Source organism: Melozone crissalis, unplaced genomic scaffold (genome assembly GCF_028551555.1).
Source record: "Melozone crissalis strain CALT ecotype California unplaced genomic scaffold, PUWL_Pcris_2 ptg000061l_1, whole genome shotgun sequence".
Taxonomy (NCBI): domain Eukaryota; kingdom Metazoa; phylum Chordata; class Aves; order Passeriformes; family Passerellidae; genus Melozone; species Melozone crissalis.
The window spans coordinates 1,155,385-1,176,648 of NW_026535839.1; the positions used below are offsets into that span (position 1 = coordinate 1,155,385).

General features: G+C 52.1%; 2 protein-coding genes across 2 annotated transcripts in view; both read left to right on the plus strand.

The window, feature by feature from the left end:
• Window positions 1-1,253: 1,253 nt before the first annotated feature.
• ZCCHC10 (zinc finger CCHC-type containing 10) lies at window positions 1,254-10,267 on the plus strand. The gene is made up of 4 exons (XM_054287666.1): window positions 1,254-1,330; window positions 3,165-3,326; window positions 6,099-6,140; window positions 9,035-10,267. Exons 1-4 carry the CDS (start codon window positions 1,290-1,292, stop codon window positions 9,300-9,302), a joined length of 513 nt encoding a protein of 170 aa, XP_054143641.1. The 5' UTR covers window positions 1,254-1,289; the 3' UTR covers window positions 9,303-10,267.
• Window positions 10,268-12,995: 2,728 nt separating this feature from the next.
• AFF4 (ALF transcription elongation factor 4) overlaps window positions 12,996-21,264 on the plus strand; it is a 41,943-nt gene continuing 33,674 nt past the window's right edge. The window contains exon 1 of the mRNA XM_054287655.1: window positions 12,996-13,095. The gene's annotated coding sequence lies outside the window, so the exon portion shown is untranslated. The remainder of the gene's footprint in view (window positions 13,096-21,264) is intronic.

The following is a 21,264-nucleotide window of genomic DNA, read 5'->3' on the forward strand; positions in this document are numbered from 1 at the left end:
CCAGCCTCTGCTCCAGGCAGCCTCTCCGGCATCGCCTGAGCTTAGCACGAGGTGCCAAGGAACGGCCCTGGCTGCTGCCCCTGTGTGGGAATGTTGTGCAGCCACAGTCCCTGGAGCCCGGCATCCTTTCAGGATTTTTCCAGAGGGAGCCAGGGAGCAGAGCCCGGTGTCAGAGGGGGTGAGAGCGCCCCGGAGTGACCCTGGCACATGAGCCTGGGACTTGCCAGGGCTGCTGCCCTGGGCACAGAGGGAGCTGGGGGAGAGGGGCCCCAGCAGCCAGTCCTGGCCACACTCTGCTCCTCAGAGCATCCACCCTGGGCTTCGCTCAGGCCTGGGCACACTCAGGCCGTGGGCACTCATGATAAATCCTTGCCTGGCACACCCAACACCCTCCTTTGCTGTGACCTGCAGAAGAAGCAGATCTGTGATTTCTCCGGAATCCAGCAGCACGGTGTGTCCCAGTGTGTCCCAGTGTGCTCCCAGCAGCCCCAGCCTCAGTTTACAGTGGATTGCCATTCCAGTTCAGTCTCGGAATTCATTAACGCCAGCCAAACACGACCACGAATGTGGCCTGAAAATAACCCCTGGCTGCTGCCTGTCCCTGGGCTGCTGCCTGTCACAGACGCTTCCTGGGGCTGCTGGAAATAGCCCTCAACGTCACCCGACCCGGGCTCAGCGGGCTATTCTGGGATATTCAAATAGGAGAGGGCTTTGTGATGCCCTGCGTGAGGGATGTGCAGGCAGCCTGCTCCAGGCTCTGACACGGATAAATCGCAGCAAGGATAACCCAGCTCTCCAAAACCCCACCTCCTGTGCTACCAGCGTTACCCAGGAGCCGCTCCACCAGCTCCCTTAGGTCGGGAATTTGCAGGGAAATAAATATTATTTATATTTAATATTCATAGAAATATTTATATTTTATATATTTAATATACTTATAAATATATTCTTTATATTCAATATATTTATAAATATTTATATTTAATGGGGAAAGGGACCCAAAAAGGGACCGGGCCCAGGCGCTGCAATGACACGGCGGGAGCGACAGGGGCGCTAGAGAGTGCAGGCCGGCGGGCGCTGCCGCTCTGGCCGCCGGAGGGTTCACTCTCTATGACCCAGGAGGTCTCGCTCTCTATGACCCTGGAGGTCTCATTCTCTCTGACCCCGGAGGACTCTCTCTCTATGGCGGCCGCGCCCTGCCCACAGGGTCGCATGTCCCGGCATGCCCAGCGGCCGCCACTCGTCCCGCCGTTCCCCGCGGCAGGCTCACTTCCGGCGCGGCCGTTAAGATGGCGACGCCCATGCACCGGCTGATTGCCCGCAGACAGGCGTGAGTGGGAGCGGGGGGGCCGCGCGGGGCGGGCTCGGGCGGAGGAGCGGCAGGCACCGATGGGGCCGCGATGCCCGGCGTTTTCCCCGCGCTCTGAGGCCTCCGCGCCGCTGCGCTGTGTCTCGGGAGGGGCCGCAGCTCGGCCGAGGGGAAACCGCCCCAAAACACGGCTGGGGCCAAACGGTGGCGGCCTCGGGTGTCCGTGCACCGCCGGGGCTTGGACTCGAGGGTCGCGGTGGGTCCTCCTTTCTGCTCAGGGCGTCCCGCGAGAGCGGCGGGGCAGAGGCTGAGGGAGTTGTTGGCCTTGGGCGCTGCCATGGGGAGCGCTGGGAACGGGAACGGGGCTCGGGAGGAGCTCCCGGGGTCATTCCCTTGCTCCTCATCGCAGACCCAGCAGTTCAAACGTGAAACAGGAACCTTCAGGTTCATGTTGTTGTAATGAGTTTGCGGGACTGTCAGAAAGGCAGAGGAAAGCCAAGCGAGCGATTCTTGCTCAGACGGGGATGTTGCAATCCAGGAATTCCCTCGGCACCGAGGGGATCCGATTGCAGAGCCCTGGAACGAGGAAACCACACTTTTGCTTTTTTGTGCAGCAAATGTGTGTCCCACTCCCGTGGGGAGCTGGCGTTGGTTTTTCAGCTTTTGTTTGACAAACACGGGTTTGGGTTTGAGTGAGGAGGAGGAGGGGGAGCCATCACTGCTGAGTGTAGCTGCTGTGGCCAGGAGCCTTTTCTGCTCATTCCCAGATATTCTGGCTCCTGCCCGAGGCCAGGTTCATTGTGCTCTGCAGGTGGGAGTTTAGTCAGATTTTCGTGCTGCTTTAGCTGAGTATTTCTAAGGGATGAATGTTCAGCACAAGGTTCCCTGCAGGAGCTGGCTCAGAGAGTGGTGCCTGAAGCTGAGGGAGAAGCAATTCCCAGCCTGCAGGAGGGGAAATGCTCCCTGCTGGTCTCTCACTTCATCCTCACATATGGGGCTGGCAGCTTCCTAGATCAGCCAGGCTGCATTTCAGAGAGTTTAGATGGGCTGGCCTTGAAAAGTTCATGTTTTGGTGCTTGGAACAAAAGCTGAAGGTGGCAGGAGGGGGCAGCAGGGGCAGGGAGCTGCAGTGGCACAGCCCTGAGCTCAGGACTAATTTTGGCTGTGACCTTGGGCTGCTCCTGGCCTGGGTGAGTTCCCCTCTTTGTAAAGGAGGAGAGCAGCTGGGACAGGAAGCAAAACAGCTTTGTAGAGCTTCAGAAAAGCAGCTTAAGAGCTCCAGCATGAAAACAGGAGGGCTTTCCCTTCCCTGATCACTAAAAATGCCCACGGGATTTTGGCAGAGTGAGACCTGGAATGGAGTGTGCAATGTCCCTGCTGCTGCAGGTGTTTGGGGACAGGCAGCCAGGGAGGTCTGCACAGAGGGAGCAGGAATCTGATTGTCCCAAAGATAAACCTTGTGCCAGGCTTTACCAGCTCCTGGTGGAGCTTATTTGGATTTCCTGGGATCTGGGTGAGGGTTGGGCACTTTGGGACTTGGGTGTTACATTTCAGGAACTGGAAGTGAAGCTGCTGCTCTTGGTTCCAAACCAGAATTTCAGTGATTTCCCTGCAGCTGTTGGATAGCAACAAAGTGAGCAGTGTGATTGTTCCCATGTGCAAGTGTTTTAATTAATGAAGATCTGTCTGCTTGGTGTTACTGCCCATGTCCTGATCCAAAGGAAAACCTGAAGCACCTGTGAACATCTGCTTTAACCATAGCCTGATTAAAGCTGCATGATAAAAACCTGAATGTTTTTTCACTGTGTAGAGCAGACCTGGAATGAGTTACTTAAGCAATTCTCCATTTTTCTAGGGAGGCCAACAAGCAGCATGTGAGGTGTCAGAAGTGTTTAGAGTTTGGCCACTGGACATATGAATGTAAAGGGAAGAGAAAATACCTGCACAGGCCTTCCAGGACAGCTCAGCTGGCCAAAATCCTTAAGGAGAAAGAAAAGCAGCTCCTGCTGCAGCAGAGGTAAGACTGGCAGGATGAAATGTCTGCTTTGTGATTGAAATAAAAGATGTTGTCCCAGACCATTTTCTGTGATCTTTTCCTCCAGACTGTGGAATGTGTGCTTGATTTAATGTTGGAGCTGATTTGTGTGTTAGGTGAATTATGTATACTCAGGTCCCAGAGAATTGAAATCAACATTTTAATTTCATCAACACCTGCTCATCTGAAATACATTTAAAACTGTTTTGGCCTGTCTGAAACAAAAGCCATGCACTGAGGCAAAGTTAAATCACTTGGAGTAATTGAGCAGTTTCCTGAATTCCTTGCTTGTTTGATTTCACGTTCCTGTGCTGTCCAGGCAGTGAAAGCTATAGGTTTATTTCTAGCAAGCAGCAATTCCTGCCCTGTGTCCAGATGTGCTGCTCAGAGCTGCAGTTAAACCTGGCCCTGCTGCAGGGCTCAGACAGGTGAGGGAGAGTTGGGTTATCAGCCTTAACCAAGCCTGAAGTGAAAACAGCTCACTGAATTGCACAATTATTTCCTCTGGTGACAGCCCAAAAGGGGAAGGAGCAGAGAAACCTGAACAGAGCTCTGCCTGTGGCACCTGATTTCCTTTCCCCTTTGCCCTGGGAGTACATTTCAGTGTTTTCCCCAGGTTAATAATAGTTTTGACAAGCTGAAGTGATGCAGCACCTCAGTTTTCCATGCAGTTCCTGTGCCAGGGTCCTTTTGGCTTTGGGAGCTGCAGAGGGACAGGCAGGGTCACTCCCAGTGCCACTCCCTGCCCCTGGCATTGCTGAGGCTGTGGCCAGGTGTCCTCAGGCACTGTCCCTGCCGGGATGGGAGCTGGGGACAGCATTCCCAGCGCTGTCCCTGCTGCTGGCACAGGCAGGGGTGCCAGCTCAGGCAGGGCTCCCTCAGCTGCCCCAGCCCAGCAGCAGCTCTGAGGCACAGGGCTGAAACCCTGCCTGCACTGGGGACTCATTGGCTTGGGAGGAGAGTGGTGTCAAGTGATTGGTTTGAAATGAATTCTCATCCAGTGAGTAATTGTGGAGTAATTAGAGTCACCAGTGTTGGAGATAGATCAGCAGTGCTTGGACTCTGACGTTTGGCTCCATTTGGAGGCAGAGTCTCTTCAGAGACTCAAGATTTTTAGGCTAAGTTTGAGTTTAAAGCTCAGATAACTTCCTTGTTGCTTTTCTGCCCCTTTTCTGGTGGACTCTGCAGGTTACCACTGGAGGATGGTGAATTGAGGGTGCAATTCCTTGTCCTGTCCTCGGGCTTGAACCTGAGTGTGGGATCGCTTTGTGTGGGAGTTACAGGACTGGCCAGTCTGGCACAGAAGGAGCTTTGGGGCTGTTCCAGTGAGGGGCAGGTGCTGGGGAAAATCCTTTCCTTGAGAAAGGAAACCTGAGCAATGCCCAGGTGGGAGCAGTGCTTCATCTGCAGTCAAAGCTGGCCCAGCATTCCCAGGGCTGCTGTCATTGTGGGCTCCTCAGCTGTGCCAGAGGATCCTGTGCCTCAGCCACCAGGGCTGTGCTTCCAAAGATGAAGCTTTTTTGTCATGAAGAAACAATTTCTGGGTTACACTTGTGCTTTTTGGGGCACTCTGTGAGGTTCTCCTTGCCTTTGGAGAAGCTGGGTCTCCCACAGGTCTGCTTTGGCCAGCCTGTGTCACCACCTTTAAAGAGCCACGCAGGAATCATTAACCAGAAGGCAAACCCAGCTTAGAAAGGTCAATATTTACCCCTGACAGCCTCATCCAGGCTTTCCCAGCATGAACTCCTTTGCCACTTGTCCCAGGCTCCCTGTGCTTGCTGTGTTGGCCCCTCTGGAGGTGTCAGTGACCCCCAGTGCCTGCAGCCCAGAGCAGGGAGCTGGGGAGTGCTCATTCCTGGGGCTGCTGCAGCTCTGAGCCAGCCCTGAGCTGGGTTTAGGGCTCGGTTTATGGAGGGAGTGTCAGACCTGAGCACAGTAGGAGCTCCTGGAGTAACTCCTGAGTAACCCTCACCTCACACACGAGAGGGAGGCGCTCCCTGAGCTAGGTCCTGTCTCCTCAAAGGTGCAGTGGGGTTCAGTTCTGTTCTCACAGGGACTCCTCCTTCCTGGGCCCCCCCTGGTTACCTGCAGGGGGTCTGAGGCCCTAGGAATGTAAATATGGATGGGAGGAGTTATGGAATCTGAATATCAGAGAGTCTTCCTCTTGCCCAGGAGAGCGTGGGGAGTCTGGAGAACTCTTCTGTGCTGGTAATGTTTTCATACCTTGTGTGTGAAAATAAAAAAATTGGAGAAATCTCATTTTTGTGGTGGCACGCAAAGAACTTTCTTCTGTGGCACTACTAAAACTGTGAGGGGATGAACACTTGGGAGTCTGACAGACACACAGCTGGAAAGCGGCAATATAAATGGACTTTTCTGTTTCTTTTTGCACTTGAAAGAAATGTGAAAGCTACGGGCTAAGTCAAGCTTTTACCCTTGATTTCAATCAATTCACTTATTGCTACATGTAGTTACACACAACTTCTTTGTATCCTTTCCTTCTGTGCCTTTACATCCCAGCTGCTGCTGTCCCTACAAAATGATACAAGGGGGAGAGCAGAGCATAAATAGCAGAGAAAATTAAGGGGGAATTGCTGAGGTTTCCTCCCCTGGCTCAGGTGGGTTTTGCTCTGCTTTGCACAGGACTGTGCTGTGCAGTGCCCTTTGAATATTAAACTCAGCCTCAGTGTGCTGCTATTCATTTCATTTTCGTATTGCATTAATCAAAGCCATTATCTTTCCCCCCTTAATTAGTGCTGGAGAAAGTGCTGCAGAAAAGAAGACCAAGAAAAAAAGGTATGTGGGGACTGGGGAGGACTGGGCCCAGGACTTTGGGAGGGAGGTGGCAAAAGAACCTGTGTAAATAAGTTTTGGGTGTTCTGCTTTGAGGCTGTTACAGCTTTTGTCTGACAGGCATCTGGAGAATTTCTACTTCTCCCTGTCCAAAATCTCTCAAAAATTTATTCTCTGTTTTTCTCCCTGCTGGTTTTTCTCCCCCTGTGTGATCTTGCTGTAGGAATAAAAGTCTTCCCATTTCTTGCTCAGAGTCCATCAGTAGTCTCTGAAACAAGACTGGCTCAGGGGTTCTGGTCTCTCATTGCTTCTGTACTTTTCATTCCCTTCTCCTGCCACTTCTCTCTCCCTCAAGCTTTGTCTAGAGGATGAAATAAAACATCTTAAAAAGCCCAACCCCAAAACAAAACGAAACCCCCTTGATCCCAAACTAAAGCAAAATCCAGGAAATGACCCTGGCCCTCCCCGCGTCCTGGTGGGAGCCAGGAGCTCTTTTGCCATTGTTTGTACTTTACCTTGCATCAATGTTTACTTGGGAATTTGCTTTCCTAGCAAATGGAGAGGAGGAGCAGGCAGAGCTGTGGCTGTAACTGTGGAATGGTGCTGAGTTTCACCCCAGGGAATGCCTGTCAGTAACAGCCCAGCATCTCTTCCCCTTCAGTGTCACTCCTGTGTCCCAGGCTGATCTAACCCAGTTTCAGGAGGTGTTTGAAGGCCAGGCCTTTGCTGTGTGTGGCAGGCAGTAAATAAGGCAGAGCAGATCTTTAAAGTGTTGTTTATTCCAGGCTGTCCTGTGCAATGTGGTTTATTGCAGCGGGCTGTCTCAGGGTGTTCTAGCAAGGGCTGCTTTCCCAGAAGTGCCAATTTATTGCTGGAGTTACTCAGGACTGGTGAGATCATGAATTTCCTGGTTTTGAGCTGGGCAGCTCAGGCCTCTTCCTGCCTCAGTCCCTCAGACACTGCAGCCTTTGCTGGCATAATTATTTACAGAATATTTGAGCTCCAAACCAGTGCAAAAATGGACAGAGCAAAAGGGTTCATGGGGAAGGGGGTGGTTTGGGCACTTCTTCCTTGAAATTTTAAAGCTCTAGTAGATTTGAATTATTCTCCTGCTTCTATGCAAGCCCAGAATAATCCATCAATATAAATTCCTTTCCAGTCAGTTTGCTATTTAGATTTCGATTATAACATGGGAAGAGTTAAATGTGGAGAATCCAGCATATTTACAAGTTCCAGATTTAAAATAAATGTGTAAAAGCTTGGGTTCTGGCAGGAGGAGCACAAACCTTTTCCACAGAGTGTGTTTGTGTTGATATAAACACTAATAAGGGAGCTCGGGCCTAACCAGAAAAACAGGCTGAGGCAGAGCAGCTGCTGCAGAGCCCTGTGACCTCAGGTGACAGAGCCACCTTCCAGGTGCTCCTTGGCCTCAGTGTCCCACCTGGAATGCCCGAGTTATCCACTGAGAGCCCACCTGGTACTGGAGCACAGGTGAATCTGCCTGGCTGAGGGGCAGGATTGTGTCCTCATTCCCTGCCCATTCCCTGCCCATTCCCTGCCCATTCCCTGTTCTCCTCAGGCCCAGCTGTGGCTGTGCCCACAATTGTGCCTTTTGGGTGTCAGTGGCACAGAAACCCCTGGGGTGCCAGAGCAGAGCAGGGCCAGCCTGGGGGTGCCAGCCTGGGGGTGCCAGCCTGGGCTCCAACAGCACTTGGCCCTCACAGGGACACAGAACCAGAGGTGAACTCATGGAAACTTGTCCTGAGGAGGATGAGTGGTACCTACTTTAACAGTTCTGTGCTTTCCCAGAGGTGTTGTGCTGTTTTTTCCCCAGAAAAGTCAGTGTTTAAGCAGCCCTCATGGATTTATCAGCAATGAACGGTCGTTGTGTCTGCACACAGAGGCAGCAGATTACACATGTGCTACAGAAACTTCAGTGCTTTGTGGCTTAATCCACACCCACGTTTGTCAGCTGACAGGGCTGATGTGATGAAAAACCCTCACACTCTTCAGTAACCTTAACACAGGCACTTCCTGGGCTGTTACATTGAACCAAACCCTCTGATTAAAAATACTGCATTCATTTTCTAATGGGAACAAGATTCTGCATTATCATAATTTACATTTTTGGATGTTCTTTGATTGACTTTGGCGGGAAGGGAGGTGAATCAGTGTCTTGTACTTCAGGGAAAGATCTCTGGGTGAATTGAGTTGTAGTTTCTTGGAATTCCTATCACCTCCCTAAATCAGAGACATTGGTCTTGAAAACAATGGCCCCAGGAAGGGCTGAACATTAAAAAAAAAATGCAAAGCATACAGAAATCTTTGCTGCGTTCATCATTCTGTCTTAACCTTGGATTGTTTCCACCCTTCTCCTCCACCTGGAAAACACAAGCATCCTGTTGTGGCAGGTACTTTGGGTTCCTCTGCCAGGAGTAATCTAAGAAGTTTTTGCTGGGAGCAGCTTTGACCTTGGTGAAATCTGTGCTGAAACCTCCCCTGGCTCTTGCAGTGGCAGAATTTCCCTGTTGCAGTGGTGAGGCAGGGACTGAGCCTGGCTCATTTTCCCCAGGGCTTGGCCAGTTCAGGGCAGCAAAGCCCCTGCTCAGGGCTAGGAATGAGACCCTGGCCAGCTTTCCCTGCCTGCCCCTCTCTGCTGGGTTATTTCATGTCCTGGGGCCACCCTGCCATTGCTCAAATGGCCCAAATCCACGTCCAGCGGTGGAGAAGGGAGGGGAGGGCACAGGGATTCGTCTGAGGTGGTGAGGCCTGGAAACTTCCATGGTGAGGTGTGGAAATTTTCAGTAATTGATCTTTGGATTGTTGCAGCAGAGCAGAGGGAACGCTGTGTGTGTGTGCTCTGGCAGGGCTGTGCTCAGCTCTCTGTTCTCCCTCAGGTCCAAGAGTGTCACCAGTTCCAGCAGCAGCAGCAGTGACAGCTCAGCCAGCGACTCCTCCTCCGACAGCGAGGACTCCTCTTCCTCGTCCTCCTCCTCCTCAGACAGTGACAGTGAGGACAGCAACTCCTCCTCCTCCTCCTCCCCCTCCTCCAGCAGCTCGTCCTCCTCCTCTGACTTCGAGTCAGATTCCAGCTCCTCCAGCAGCAGCAGCAGCACAGACAGCAGCTCCGAGGATGAGCCCCCAAAGAAGAAGAAGAAGAAATAGCTGGGGAGGAGCAGGACTGGTGTGGAGCGAGTGACACTGCCCTGCCAGGGGCTGGACACACGGCTGCCAAACGCTCCGTGGTCAACATTTCTACTGCTCCCATTTCTAAGTGTTCTGCCCAGTTGTTCATAGGACATGGAAGGTATTAAATGGCACGTGAGACTTACTGAGAGAGTATTTTTGTGGTTTATCGTTTTATGGAAGATTTTACTTTTTTAGCTCCCAAAAAAAAAAAAAATTCTATTAATCAGATTTGTTTATGAGAACTAAAGTCCAGTAGCAGCTGAACCTGGGTGTTTACATGCTGGAAAGCATAAGCTTTTTTTTCTGTTGCAGATTATGCTGTGCATCATGTGCTGTTCCTCTGTTAACGACAGCTTCACTTCCATTGAGAAAAATCCTCTAAACTGTTAAAAGCAGAAGTTTTTCAGTGCTGCTGTGGAGCTGTGGCATTGTTGGACCTGAATGCACACCGTGTCCCACACAGAGCCTCCCATCTCTCTGGTGACAGAGGGCTCTGTGCTGCTGAGCTTGTGTTCCAGTGGCTTTTCCTGATGCTTCCAGGTCCAGTCCTAACTGCAGCAGCCAGCTGAGCTGTGTTGATTTGTCCCTGCTCGGTGTTGTGCTTGTCCTGCCCACAGGCTCTGCCCTGTGCCCTTGGCTGCTGTGTTGGAGGTGTTTGTGAGACACAGGGTTGGTGTTGGAGAGCAGCAGCTCAGTGAATCAGGGCTGCTGCTGCTTTAGGAGTTTCATCTTTGTGCCTTTTTTTGTAAATTCAGTGTTCCCCAGAGACAAGGGCTGGAGTGGGTGTCCTGCAGAACTCCATCAGAGCGTTCCCACCTGTAATAGGGGCAGCAAAACCAGAGAAATCACGACAAACAGAGCTGGGCCCTGCTCTCACTGGATGCTCAGCAAGGAAGGGACTCCCTGAAGTACAGGGCTCAAAGGGAAGGGCTCCCCTCTGGATGTGTGAGGTGCTGATTGCCAGGCTGTGCTGGCCCTCTGCAGGAATCCAGCCATGCTTTAAACGTGGGACTGGCCCTGGAGGAGCAAGTGAGTGCAAACCCCACAAACCCAACAAAAGCAGACCAAACATGCTGCAGAGCAGGGAGTGCTGGATGCAGAGTGGGAATTGTTTGGTTTGCTGGTGGATTGGAGCAGTTGCTGGTAGTATTTTACTTGGTGATGCAGTCTCCTGAATTTCTTATTGTTGGAGTGCCCTTTTGGGGGGAGGGGGCATCACTTGTGGAAGAATTCTCAAGTATCTTGTTTTAGGTTAAATACAGTAACTAAACTATTTTTTATATTTTTATGGAAAGAGTAGTGTGTAGAATTTGGAATAAACTGTACTTATTTAAATGTTTGAAAATCCCCATGTTGTGTGTCTGTCTGTGATACTCCTGTGTTTTACAGAACACGCTGCAGGCTGTAAATAAAACTACCAGAAAGGTGTTCAATCTTGTGCAGTGACTGTGCCATTTAATGGGAAAGTCAATCAATTATTAAACACTAGTTGCTAAGTTGAGGCTTACTGCAAATATCTAAAATATTTGTGTGCAGGTTTCAGCTGGAGTTGCCCTGACATTCCCTCACAGAGGGGCAGGATTGCTCCCCAGGAGGTTCTCCAGCCAGAAGTCGTTCTGTATCAAGATTAAAAAAAAAAAAAAAGTTTAGTTTCAAATACAATGTTTATATTGGGCTTTCTCTTCTTGCTTTTTCTGGTTACTTTGTCTCTAGGTGTTGTTATTTTACAGAGTAACTCCAAGCCTGGCCAGAGCTTTGCTCTGTCAGTGCCTCACTTCAGCTCTGCCGGTGGATGAGGAGTTTTACAAAAGCCCCGTGAGCCCGGAGTGCTTCCAGGCACTGCCCTTTTCAATCCCTCCCATTCCGAGCAAAGCTGCCACTGCTCGCTGTGGGCAGCAGCTGATGGAAAACAGCCTCGGGAAGAGCCCTCCCCTCTCAAGGAGAAACAGGGGAGCAGGAGCAGGGGGAGACAGCGCCATTTGTGAGTGCAGGCCTTATTAACCCAGCCTGAAGCAGCCTTGGGTGCCAGTGCACTGCACAGTCCCTGGGGGGTAGTGCACTGCTTTGTTTTCTTAGGGAGGAGTCCTCAATAGATGGGAGCTTCTCCAGCAAAGGGATTTATCTTGAGAAATTCTGTTTGTGTGAGCTGGTCCTTTACCAGCCCTGGGACCATGGCTCCTGCCTCAGCTGTGCCTGTACCAGCCCTGGGACCATGGCTCCTGCCTCAGCTGTGCCTGTACCAGCGCTGGGACCATGGCTCCTGCCTCAGCTGTGCCTGTACCAGCCCTGGGACCATGGCTGCTGCCTGAGCTGTGCCTGTACCAGCGCTGGGACCATGGCTGCTGCCTGAGCTGTGCCTGTACCAGCGCTGGGACCATGGCTCCTGCCTGAGCTGTGCCTGTACCAGCCCTGGGACCATGGCTCCTGCCTCAGCTGTGCCTGTAACAGCGCTGGGACCATGGCTCCTGCCTGAGCTGTGCCTGTACCAGCGCTGGGACCATGGCTCCTGCCTGAGCTGTGCCTGTAACAGCGCTGGGACCATGGCTCCTGCCTGAGCTGTGCCTGTACCAGCGCTGGGACCATGGCTCCTGCCTGAGCTGGTCCTTTACCAGCCCTGGGACCATGGCTGCTGCCTGAGCTGTGCCTGTACCAGCCCTGGGACCATGGCTCCTGCCTGAGCTGTGCCTGTACCAGCGCTGGGACCATGGCTCCTGCCTGAGCTGTGCCTGTACCAGCCCTGGGACCATGGCTGCTGCCTGAGCTGTGCCTGTACCAGCCCTGGGACCATGGCTCCTGCCTGAGCTGTGCCTGTACCAGCCCTGGGACCATGGCTGCTGCCTGAGCTGTGCCTGTACCAGCCCTGGGACCATGGCTCCTGCCCGAGCTGGGCCTTTACCAGCCCTGGGACCATGGCTGCTGCCTGAGCTGTGCCTGTACCAGCCCTGGGACCATGGCTCCTGCCTCAGCTGGGCCTCCTTTGTTCAGCAGCCGTGTGTGTTGCACCCTTGGCACCACAGTAGCAGAGCATCCCAGAGTCCCAGCATGGTTTGGGTTGGAAGGACCTCAAAGTGCCACCATCAGTGCCACCCCTGCCATGGCAGGGACACCTCCACTGTCCCAGGGGCTCCCAGCCCGTGTCCAGCCCGGCCTTGGGCACTGCCAGGGATGCAGGGGCAGCCCCAGCTGCTCTGGGCACCTGTGCCAGGCCTGCCCGCCCTGCCAGCCGGCAATTCCTGCCCAGCCTCCCCCCTGACCCCGGGCCGGTCCCGGTTCCCGCTCGCCGCCGCCAGGGGGCGCCACGGCCGCGGGGGCGCTCCCCGCGCGCTGCCCCACGTGACTCTCCCGCCGCCGCGCGGGGGAGGCGGGGCCGGGCGCTCGCCACGCCCCCTACGCTCGCGCTCCTTCGGGGTCACGTGGTTTCCCTTCGCGTCACGTGATCGGGGCGGCGGCGGCGCGCGGGGGCCGCCGGGAAGCGCCAGGCGGGACCGGGCCGGGAACGGGATCGGCACCGGGACCGGGCCCAGCGCAGCCCCGGCCGAGCCGCGGCCCTGCCCGCGCCCTGCGAGCCGCCAGCCCGGCGCCGGCCCGCCATGGACCGCCGGGACCCCTACGGAGCGGCCGCCCGCTTGTGAGCCGCCCCCCGCCCCCGGGCCGGGCCCGCCCCGCGCCCCCCGGCGCTCCGTGACTCGCCGGCGGCTCCTCGGGCCTCATCGTTCGCCGGTGGCGGCAGCCAGGAGATGGTCCGGGCCTAGCGGAGCGGCCAGCGCAGGTGAGCGCGGCCGGGCCGGGCCTTCCGCCGGCGGCGGGGCAGCGCCGGGGCCGCGCCGCCCTCGGGCCGGGCACTCCGGGACACCCCGGCCGCCCCCGCGGCGGAACCGCCGGGCCCGGGGCGGGATCGGCCGCTGCGGGCGCATCTCCCGCCGGGGAGCGCGGGTTTGGCCGGGCGCGCCCCGCGGTGACGCCGGGCGGAGGGCGGGGGTCCCTCCCGGGGACCGGCCGGGGTATTCCCGGCACCGGACCCGGGCTGGGCTCGGTGCCGCCGGCGCCGCTGCGCTGCCCGCCCCGGTGATGGATTTAATCCCGTTCCGGTCATTGACGTCAGGGCTTTGTTCCTTCCCCTTTGCTCTCCGCACGGGCTCGGGGCCGGAGCGCTCCGGGACGGGGCTCGGGGCCCGGGCGGGGCCCGCCGATGGAACCGGCCCCGGGCAGGGCAGGCGGGGCCGGGCTCGGACGCGGCCGGAGCCGGGGGCTGTTATGTAAAGCCTCCTCCCGGTGGGGGTACACCGGACTCGGTAGAGGAGCCCCCGCTCAGCAGTCCTGCGCTCTGCGCTGAGTTTTTCCCTTTTCCCCTTTTCCCACGAACAGAACAAAGCGAGCCGCTGTTGAGGCTGTGGCCCGGTACCGGTGCGTTCAGCGCCGTCTGTGCCTCTGTTCTGGACAAGTGTTCCGCTGCATTTTGGGGCAGAGCTCCGTGCTTGTCCCAAACCCTGCTCACAGCCCGGCAGGTGCTGCACGATGGAAAAGGAGCCTGAGAGGGGCAGGTGGGGCCTGCTGTGCCCCCAGCTCATCTCTCACCCCATCTCAGCCTTGTTTGATCATTTCCTCAGCAGTACTGGTGGCTTTAAACATCCCCGTGTTGGCAGCCAGGCCCCTGTGGGACTGATCAGGCCCTTCCTCGGTGTCCCTGAGCTGGTTCTGCTCAGCCCCGTGTGTTTGTTTGTCACCCGGGCTCCCTTCCAGCTGCTGATCTCTCAGGTGTGTTTCTAGTTCCTGGCATTCCTTTAAAACTACCGAATTCTGCTCTCAGGTCCCTGGCAGATGGGGATTTGCAGCCTGGGGGGTTATTGCAAAACAGGGGCTGGTGAAGTCCTTTGCAGGAGTGGTTGTGCACCTGATTGGTCCTTTCATGGCTCCTCTAATGAGGAAAACGTGATTAAAGTGTCAGCCTCGAGGTGAGGGACAGTCCCAGTGTCACACTGGAGGCACTCAGTGCTTGGACTGGGGCAGGTCTTGTTGGTCGGGAGCAAAAGGGAAAATTTATCTCTTGGCAGTATTAATATCTTGTCTTTATTAATGTGTCAATGTTGATTTTTGGCATTTGCTGCCTCCTGCACGGGGTGTTTGCAGCTCTGTGTGAGAGCAGACTCTCCTGTGCTCAGGAGTGAGACAACCCTGGAGTATCCTGAGCTGGGAGGGACCCACGGGATCACCCAGCCCAGCTCCTGGCCCTGCACAGCCCAAAATCCCACCCTGGGCATCCCTGGAGCAGTGTCCCATCCCTGGGGAGCCGGGGCAGTGCCAGCACCCTCTGGGGAAGAACCTTTCCCTAAAATCCACCCTGACCCTGCCCTGGCCCAGCTCCAGCCCTGCCCTGGGTGCTATCCCTGTCCCAGGAGCAGAGATTGGAGCTGCAGCCCCCAGTGAGCTCTGACCTCAGGCTCCTCTTCTCCAGCAGAACAATCCCAGTGCCCTCAGCAGCTCCTTCTTGGTCCTTCCGCACCCTTCCCCATCCCTGTGTCCCTCCTTTGGATGCTGTCTTTTTTTAATCTTTTTCATATTGTGTGCACCAGGACTCCAGTACAATCAGTTTAACAGCAATGAAGGAGAAGAGTGGATTTTAACTCTGATCTCAAAAGCTGCCTCAGGTCCCTGATATTTCCTCTAAACATCTCTGCAGTTCTTGTTTCATGGCTTTTCTCCTTGTCTCAGACATTGAGTGAGTGAGACTGAGCCCCCGGGTTGGGTTTTGTGTGAGAAACCACACAGCAACCCAGAAAAATAACTCATATTTATGTGTTTAGCATTCTTGCCAGTTCTAGTGACCTGGACATGATAAATCACGATAAAACCCAGTGAAATATGGCTTGGATTTCCAGCATGGGTTTTTGGGAAGCTGGAATGCGCAGATGCTTTTGCACGGTTACAACCCTTAACGAGAAGATGCCACATTTCTGTCTGCACAAACCATGGAGTTGGCTCCTTGGGGGCCTGGTGGATGAGGAGCTGCAGCAGAAACGCGTCCTGAGGTGGCAGCTGGCCCGTGGCAGGGTGGCATTTGCCACCAGTTGCTCCCGTGGCTGCCGGCGGGCGGTGCTGCCCCCGTGGTTTCCAGCGTGGGTGCTCCCGTCGGATGTGACTAAGGGCACTCACAGTGACCTTACTGACTGAGACAGCAGCCCTTGGCACCGCCTGCCTGGCAGCAGGGCTCTGTCACCAGGTGATGGTGGAGCTGCTGTCATCGTGTCCCTCAGTGCGTTTCCAGTGCTTGGGACAGGGGCCAGAGCTGCTCGTGACTGCTCTGGTGCCTCCCTCCCTCCCTCCCTCCCTGCTCATCCTCTCAGTTTAGGGGTTATGTCATCACCACTGCTCTTACCCTCTGCTCCAGATCATGGGACATGTGCAGTGTTGAGGGCAGAAGTACTGAGGGTTGTCTTGAGAGCCGAGCCAGGAAGGCAGCGCCTCAGCCCTGGGCGGATTTGGGCACGGAGAGAGCTTGAGCAGCTTCCCAGAGCCACAGGGATGTGTGTGCTGAGCTCACAGGGAGCAGTGTGAGCTCCATGCCGTGTTTGGAGTCCCCCTCTGTGAGGATGTAGGAATGGTCTGGAGTTTTTGGTGACTGAGGTTTCTTTTCTGTGGCAATAATTGTTCTTGGCCACATAATTTCAGTTTGTTACTCACCTGTGGTTTGTTCTGCAGGCCTGTTTCCTTTCTCTCGCTACTATGTCACAGTTATCTTCAGCAGAGGCTCGCAAATAACAACATTTGAGCCTAGATACCTAAACTTCAGTTTAGATTAGATACACAGAAGGAATCCTTCCCTGTGGGGGCGTGCGGCCCTGGCACAGGGTGCCCAGAGCAGCTGTGGTGGCCCTGGATCCCTGGCAGTGCCCAAGGCCAGGCTGGGAGCACCTGGGACAGGGGGAGGTGTCCCTGGGACAGGGGGAGGTGTCCCTGCCATGGCAAGGGTGGCACTGGATGGGCTTTGAGGTCCCTTCCCAGCAAGACCCCCTGTCCTCCTTCACCTTCAGTGTCTACCTCAGAGTATGTGCCAAAACCAAACTGAGGTTGGTGTCACCTTCTGTGAACTGGGGGAACAGAACACCCCGAGCTGTGGGGAGATGGAGGGGCTGTAGGGTGAAGAGGGAGTGTTTGGAAACGAGTCAAGAAACTTTAACAGATTACATTTAGCCAGAGCAGGGTTAGAGGTATGTAAAATATCCTGCTAACTGTGTTAAACTAAGAAAATAAGCAATCAAGTTCATAGAATTGCAAAAGTCAGGATGAAAGGACTTGTGTGGCAATTACTCCTCTGTGGCAGGATGAGAGTAGTGACTCCTTGTCGGCAGTCACTAATGACTAAGGAGATGCAGTGCAGCTTGTGAAATGACAGGGCTGCTGTCACTGCTTGGGAAATCCAGCACTGCCCCTGCTCCTTCCTGTCACCGAGGAGCTCTGAGCACAGCCAGCCCCGAGTGCTGCAGCTGTGCTGCTCTCCCTGTGCCTCTGTCCTGCAGGAATCCACTCCATTCTCCTTGGGCTGCTTGCCTGGGTGCCAGCTCACTGAGCCCTTGCCAGGGGCAGAGCTGGCGCTCAGAGCTCAGGGTGGCACAGCTCTGGGGCTGGCCCAGCCACAATTCCCTGTTCCCTGCAGCTCGTGTGTGCTTTGGGGTCTGCCACCTCCCCAGGCTCTCAGACTTTGCTGCTTCCCGAGTTTCTTTCTTCAGCTCTGTGTTTCAAACCCCCTTTCCCTCACTCTGTCTTTTCTCCCCGGTGCTGGGAGTTTTCCTTGGGTTGTCTTGTCTCTTGTTTTACTGGGTTCATTAATTCCTGCTGATGAATGTAAAACCTGGGTTAGGAGCTGCCAGTAGCACCAGGTACCAGCAGGAAGAAAAATCTCCTTGTACTCCAAACTGTACAAACCTGGAATAAGGAAGTTCTTGCCCTGAAGTCTTGAACTAATTTCCTTCTGTTAACAGCTCATTAAGAGAAATCTTCCTGCTCATCTTTTTATGGAAAACAACACCTCATGAGGCAGCTCAGAGCCCCCTTTTACTGCCTTTTCTTTTTTTTTTACAGTTCATCTTAGTTTTTATTCATGTCACATTTATTGATAAATTACTTGAACGTGCTGCTTTCGTGTTTTATAATTAAGAAAATAGAGTGTACTTTTACTAATGTGCAGTCCTGTAGTGATCATGGTCTCCAGGAGAGGCAGTTTTATGATTCCACATCTCTCCCTGTGGGTAGGTGTGCTCCCCTGCAGCCCCAGAGCAGCTCCTGACTGTTCCCAGTACTGCACTGGGAGCTTGGAGAGGTAGGAGACCAGAGGCAGGACAATGCTGTGCTTCTCTTCAGCGTGGTTTTTCTGAAGGATTGATGTTCCCACATTATTTGCAGTTTCCAGAGCGGCTTGAAGCTGTTTGTCCTTTGGGCTGGACGCTCCCCTCAGCCTTTCAGCTCAGTGGGTTCCTCGTGGAGGGGCAGAAATGAGCCCTGGGATGGTTGTGCTCCTCCTGCAGCTGCCTGAGGATTGGCAATGTCACAAAAGGCCCCAAACCAAAGCACATCCCAAACCTTTGGGCTTTTCCAACTCTGTAAGCTTTGGTGGTAGAATGGGAGGGCAGCCAGGTTTTGGTGTCACTTTGTCATCTCCTGGAAGTGGGGGCAGGCCTCGGTGCCTCACTGTCATCCATCACTTCAATGACAGACATTTTCCAGTTTAAGAAGAAAAATAAAGGATGTTTAATTTGCACAACCAGACACTGGGAAAACAGTGTTTGTGATCAGTGACAAGTTCAACTCCTGAGACAGAGGAAACTCTTTCCACTTGTCCTTAGCTGGGATTCTAAGATTTCACAGAGGTAAATTGTTCCAGAGTAGATATTTCCCTCAACAGTTGGTTCCTGTGGAAATGTCATGCCATTGAACAGTCATCCAGTTTTTCACTTCATTTTCCTTTGAAATTTCTAATGTTCACTTTCCTTGGTGTGATTCTCTTGAAGATGTCTGATTTTAAATGAGTATTAGATATTTATATTGGTTTTCTGCTATATTTTTATATAAATTAGGCTTCCAAAACTGTGTACTCCCATGTATTCCCCCATTCCTGCTGGCATGACTATTAAAGCTCAAACCTGACCGCAATTGTCCAGCTTTGTGCATTCACATGGAGATGTTTTGTTTCTGCATTTAATTTAATTTCCAAAAGACGTTAAAGAGATTTCAGTGATGGAAGTGCTTAAATGGTTTTAATCAGGCTTTGATGTGCACAAATCATTAAAGCGAGGAGGATGAAGGGATCAGAGTCCCCAGTTCCCTTTGTGTGCCTGGGCTGCAGAGGAACTCGGGGAGGAGGAAGTGTTCAGGAAATCCCAAAGGCTCAGGACAGGGGAAAACAGCCTGGAGCTGTGCCAGGGGAGCTTCAGGCTGGAAATTGGGAAAATACCTGCATGGGAAGGGGGCTGGAGCCCCATCCCTGCCTGGCTTTAAATGTGCAGGTGGCACCTGGGGGACTTGGGGCAGTGGGAATGTTGGACTTGAGTAGCTTGGAGGGCTTTTCCAGCCTAAACAATTCTATAATTCTGTTTTTCCCACAGGGAAGGGGAACAGCAAACCAAAAAAAGCTACATCAAAATGGGAATTTGGTTTGTGTGATGTCGTGCGTTTCGTGGGCAGAGGAATAACCAGAGTTTCTGTGGAAAAAAAAATAATTTGAGAGATCTGCCAATGTAACTTTCCAATTGCATTACAATTAACATAAGCATTTCCTTATTTAAAGATATTTTTAAAATTCTTTGGTCAAAATCCAGATTTGAAAACATTTGCATGGAAATTTCAGAGAATTGAATATGGGAAACAGGTTGAAGAACTTAAGGGAACATGTTGTAACTTCAACAAGTTGTCCTGTGCTTTGGCATAAATAAAATAAACCTAATGGAAATTGATGAGTGAAAAATGCTGGATTTTACAAAAAGCTCCTAATATTATTGTATTTTTGTAACTTCAAGAGGCCTTGAAGCACACAGATTGGCCAAGAGGAGGTTAAATGGATTCATGTACTGATATTTTTCCTTTCTTCTATTTTGTTTATTTTGGTTTTTTTTTTTATGTTCTGAGCTGTCCTCTATGGAACAGAGCTTCCTGAGAGTTTGTTTGTGTGCTTTGAGGAGGTTGTTATATTTTGGTGCTGTGTTTGTTTGACATTTCCCATTGAGCCTTGCAGTTCCCCTCTGACTCTCACAGCTGTGGAGCTGCTGGAATCCCCCTGGCTCTGGGTGAAAAGCACTGTGGCCACATGGAATATTGGTTTAAAGTGCCTGGTGAAGTTTGGGCTTTCTGGGTAATTAATTTATTTTAAAATTAATTAATTTAGATGTAATTTAGCCTTCTGATGCTGATAGGATAAATTAGCATCATATTATAGCATTGATTTGCCATGGTGGAAACTGGTGTTTGGTGTGAAGCAGCCTTTAAAAGATAAAGGGTGAAAAGGTTTTTCCTGGAGCAATTGCTCGTGCTGAAAGAGCTCCACTAATTATATTTAATGAGCAAAAAACACAAGTAAGGACTTTGCACTGTGACACATTCTCAGCCAATAATTACCAGAAATATGTTTTAATAGGAGACTTTTAACAAGTAGTCTTCAGCTTAAATTTGTTAATCACTAATAACCGCCTGAAAAATACTTTCTTCAGGTTTTTTCTTCAGGTTTTTTTTTTTCAGCTTTCTCTTTTTTTTTTTTTAGTGGAAAAAGTTGCATTATTTCCTGGCCAAGTGAAGCAAGGTCCATGCTGAACTGGCGTTCAGAAATGTTTTTGTTTGGTTTTTCTTATTTATTCAGAGGAATGTTTAAATCCGTCCAGTCATGATTTGCTGACAGACCTGAAGCTCAAGATGGTCAGAAATGGGTGTGGTTTAATCTTCATTGCTATTTTAGAGTAGGAGATTTGGATCTCATTAGCTGCTCTAATGGGCTGATTCCTTGCTATACAATTTATTTCAATGTGCTATTCAATTTTTAAAAATTATTATGTGTGACTCTCACTGTGAATAGTGAATCATACCTTTAAAAAATTTAATTTGAACTTGTGCTTAGAAGAATTCCATTAATTGAGCCCCTGGCTGGGGTGCCCATCAGTGCCTGGTGCCTGCTGAGCTGCAGCAGTTCCACCATGGAATTTCTGGGGCACTTGAGGCAGTTTTGGCTGTTTCAGGGACATTTCCAGGCTCCAGCTCTGACCCAGCTCAGTGTGAAGTGGCCTCTTGCATGAAGGGTTTTGAAACCCAACTGAATTTTGACTCAGTTTTTGCAGTGTCCTTGTGTTTGTCTTTAACTTCATGCCACAAAAAGCTGAATTTCTCGTTCTGGTGGCAAAACTCACCGAGTCTCCCTGGCTGGAAGTGAAATGTCTTGGTAGAATTCTGTGTTTTGAAGTTTATTGTCTTTTGGTTTAGGGCCACATCCAGAAAAGTGCAAAAAGTTGTAAAAAAACACTTTGGGGGGAAAAAAACCAAACATTGTTATTTTGGGAAAATATGATGTCATTTATATTAAAAGAGTTTGTGCAGCTAAATAAACATTTATCAACTGTTTTCCTGAGGTAAAAGACACCTCACTAAATGCCCTGTTACTCAGTGGGGGCAGAAATGGGAATGTTTTTCTGGATCTGCTCAGGGGGATTATAAAGTACAGGTGGCATTCAGTGGGCAGGGTGAAAAGTGAAAACTTTGCAAGGTTTTGAGCAGTGTTTGTTTGGAAGCACAGCACATTAAAGCTGTGGCTTTCCTGCTGCATTTCAGCTTCCCTCTCTAGATAGTTCTGGGCCCTTCCTCTCGCTTCCAAATTTTTTTGCTTTGCCTGCAAATCTTAAATGCTCCTCTTCCCTAGGTTTTTCCAGAGTTTAACTGCTCTGTGCTCTCATCTTCAGCATGATGAAAT

Bases quoted from the DNA above. Each gene is read 5' to 3' on its own strand.
- ZCCHC10 (XM_054287666.1), top strand. From the start codon at position 1,290: ATGGCGACGCCCATGCACCGGCTGATTGCCCGCAGACAGGC. The intron at 1,331-3,164 runs GTGAGTGGGAGC...CCATTTTTCTAG, and splicing joins CTGATTGCCCGCAGACAGGC to GGAGGCCAACAAGCAGCATG. The intron at 3,327-6,098 runs GTAAGACTGGCA...CCCCTTAATTAG, and splicing joins CAGCTCCTGCTGCAGCAGAG to TGCTGGAGAAAGTGCTGCAG.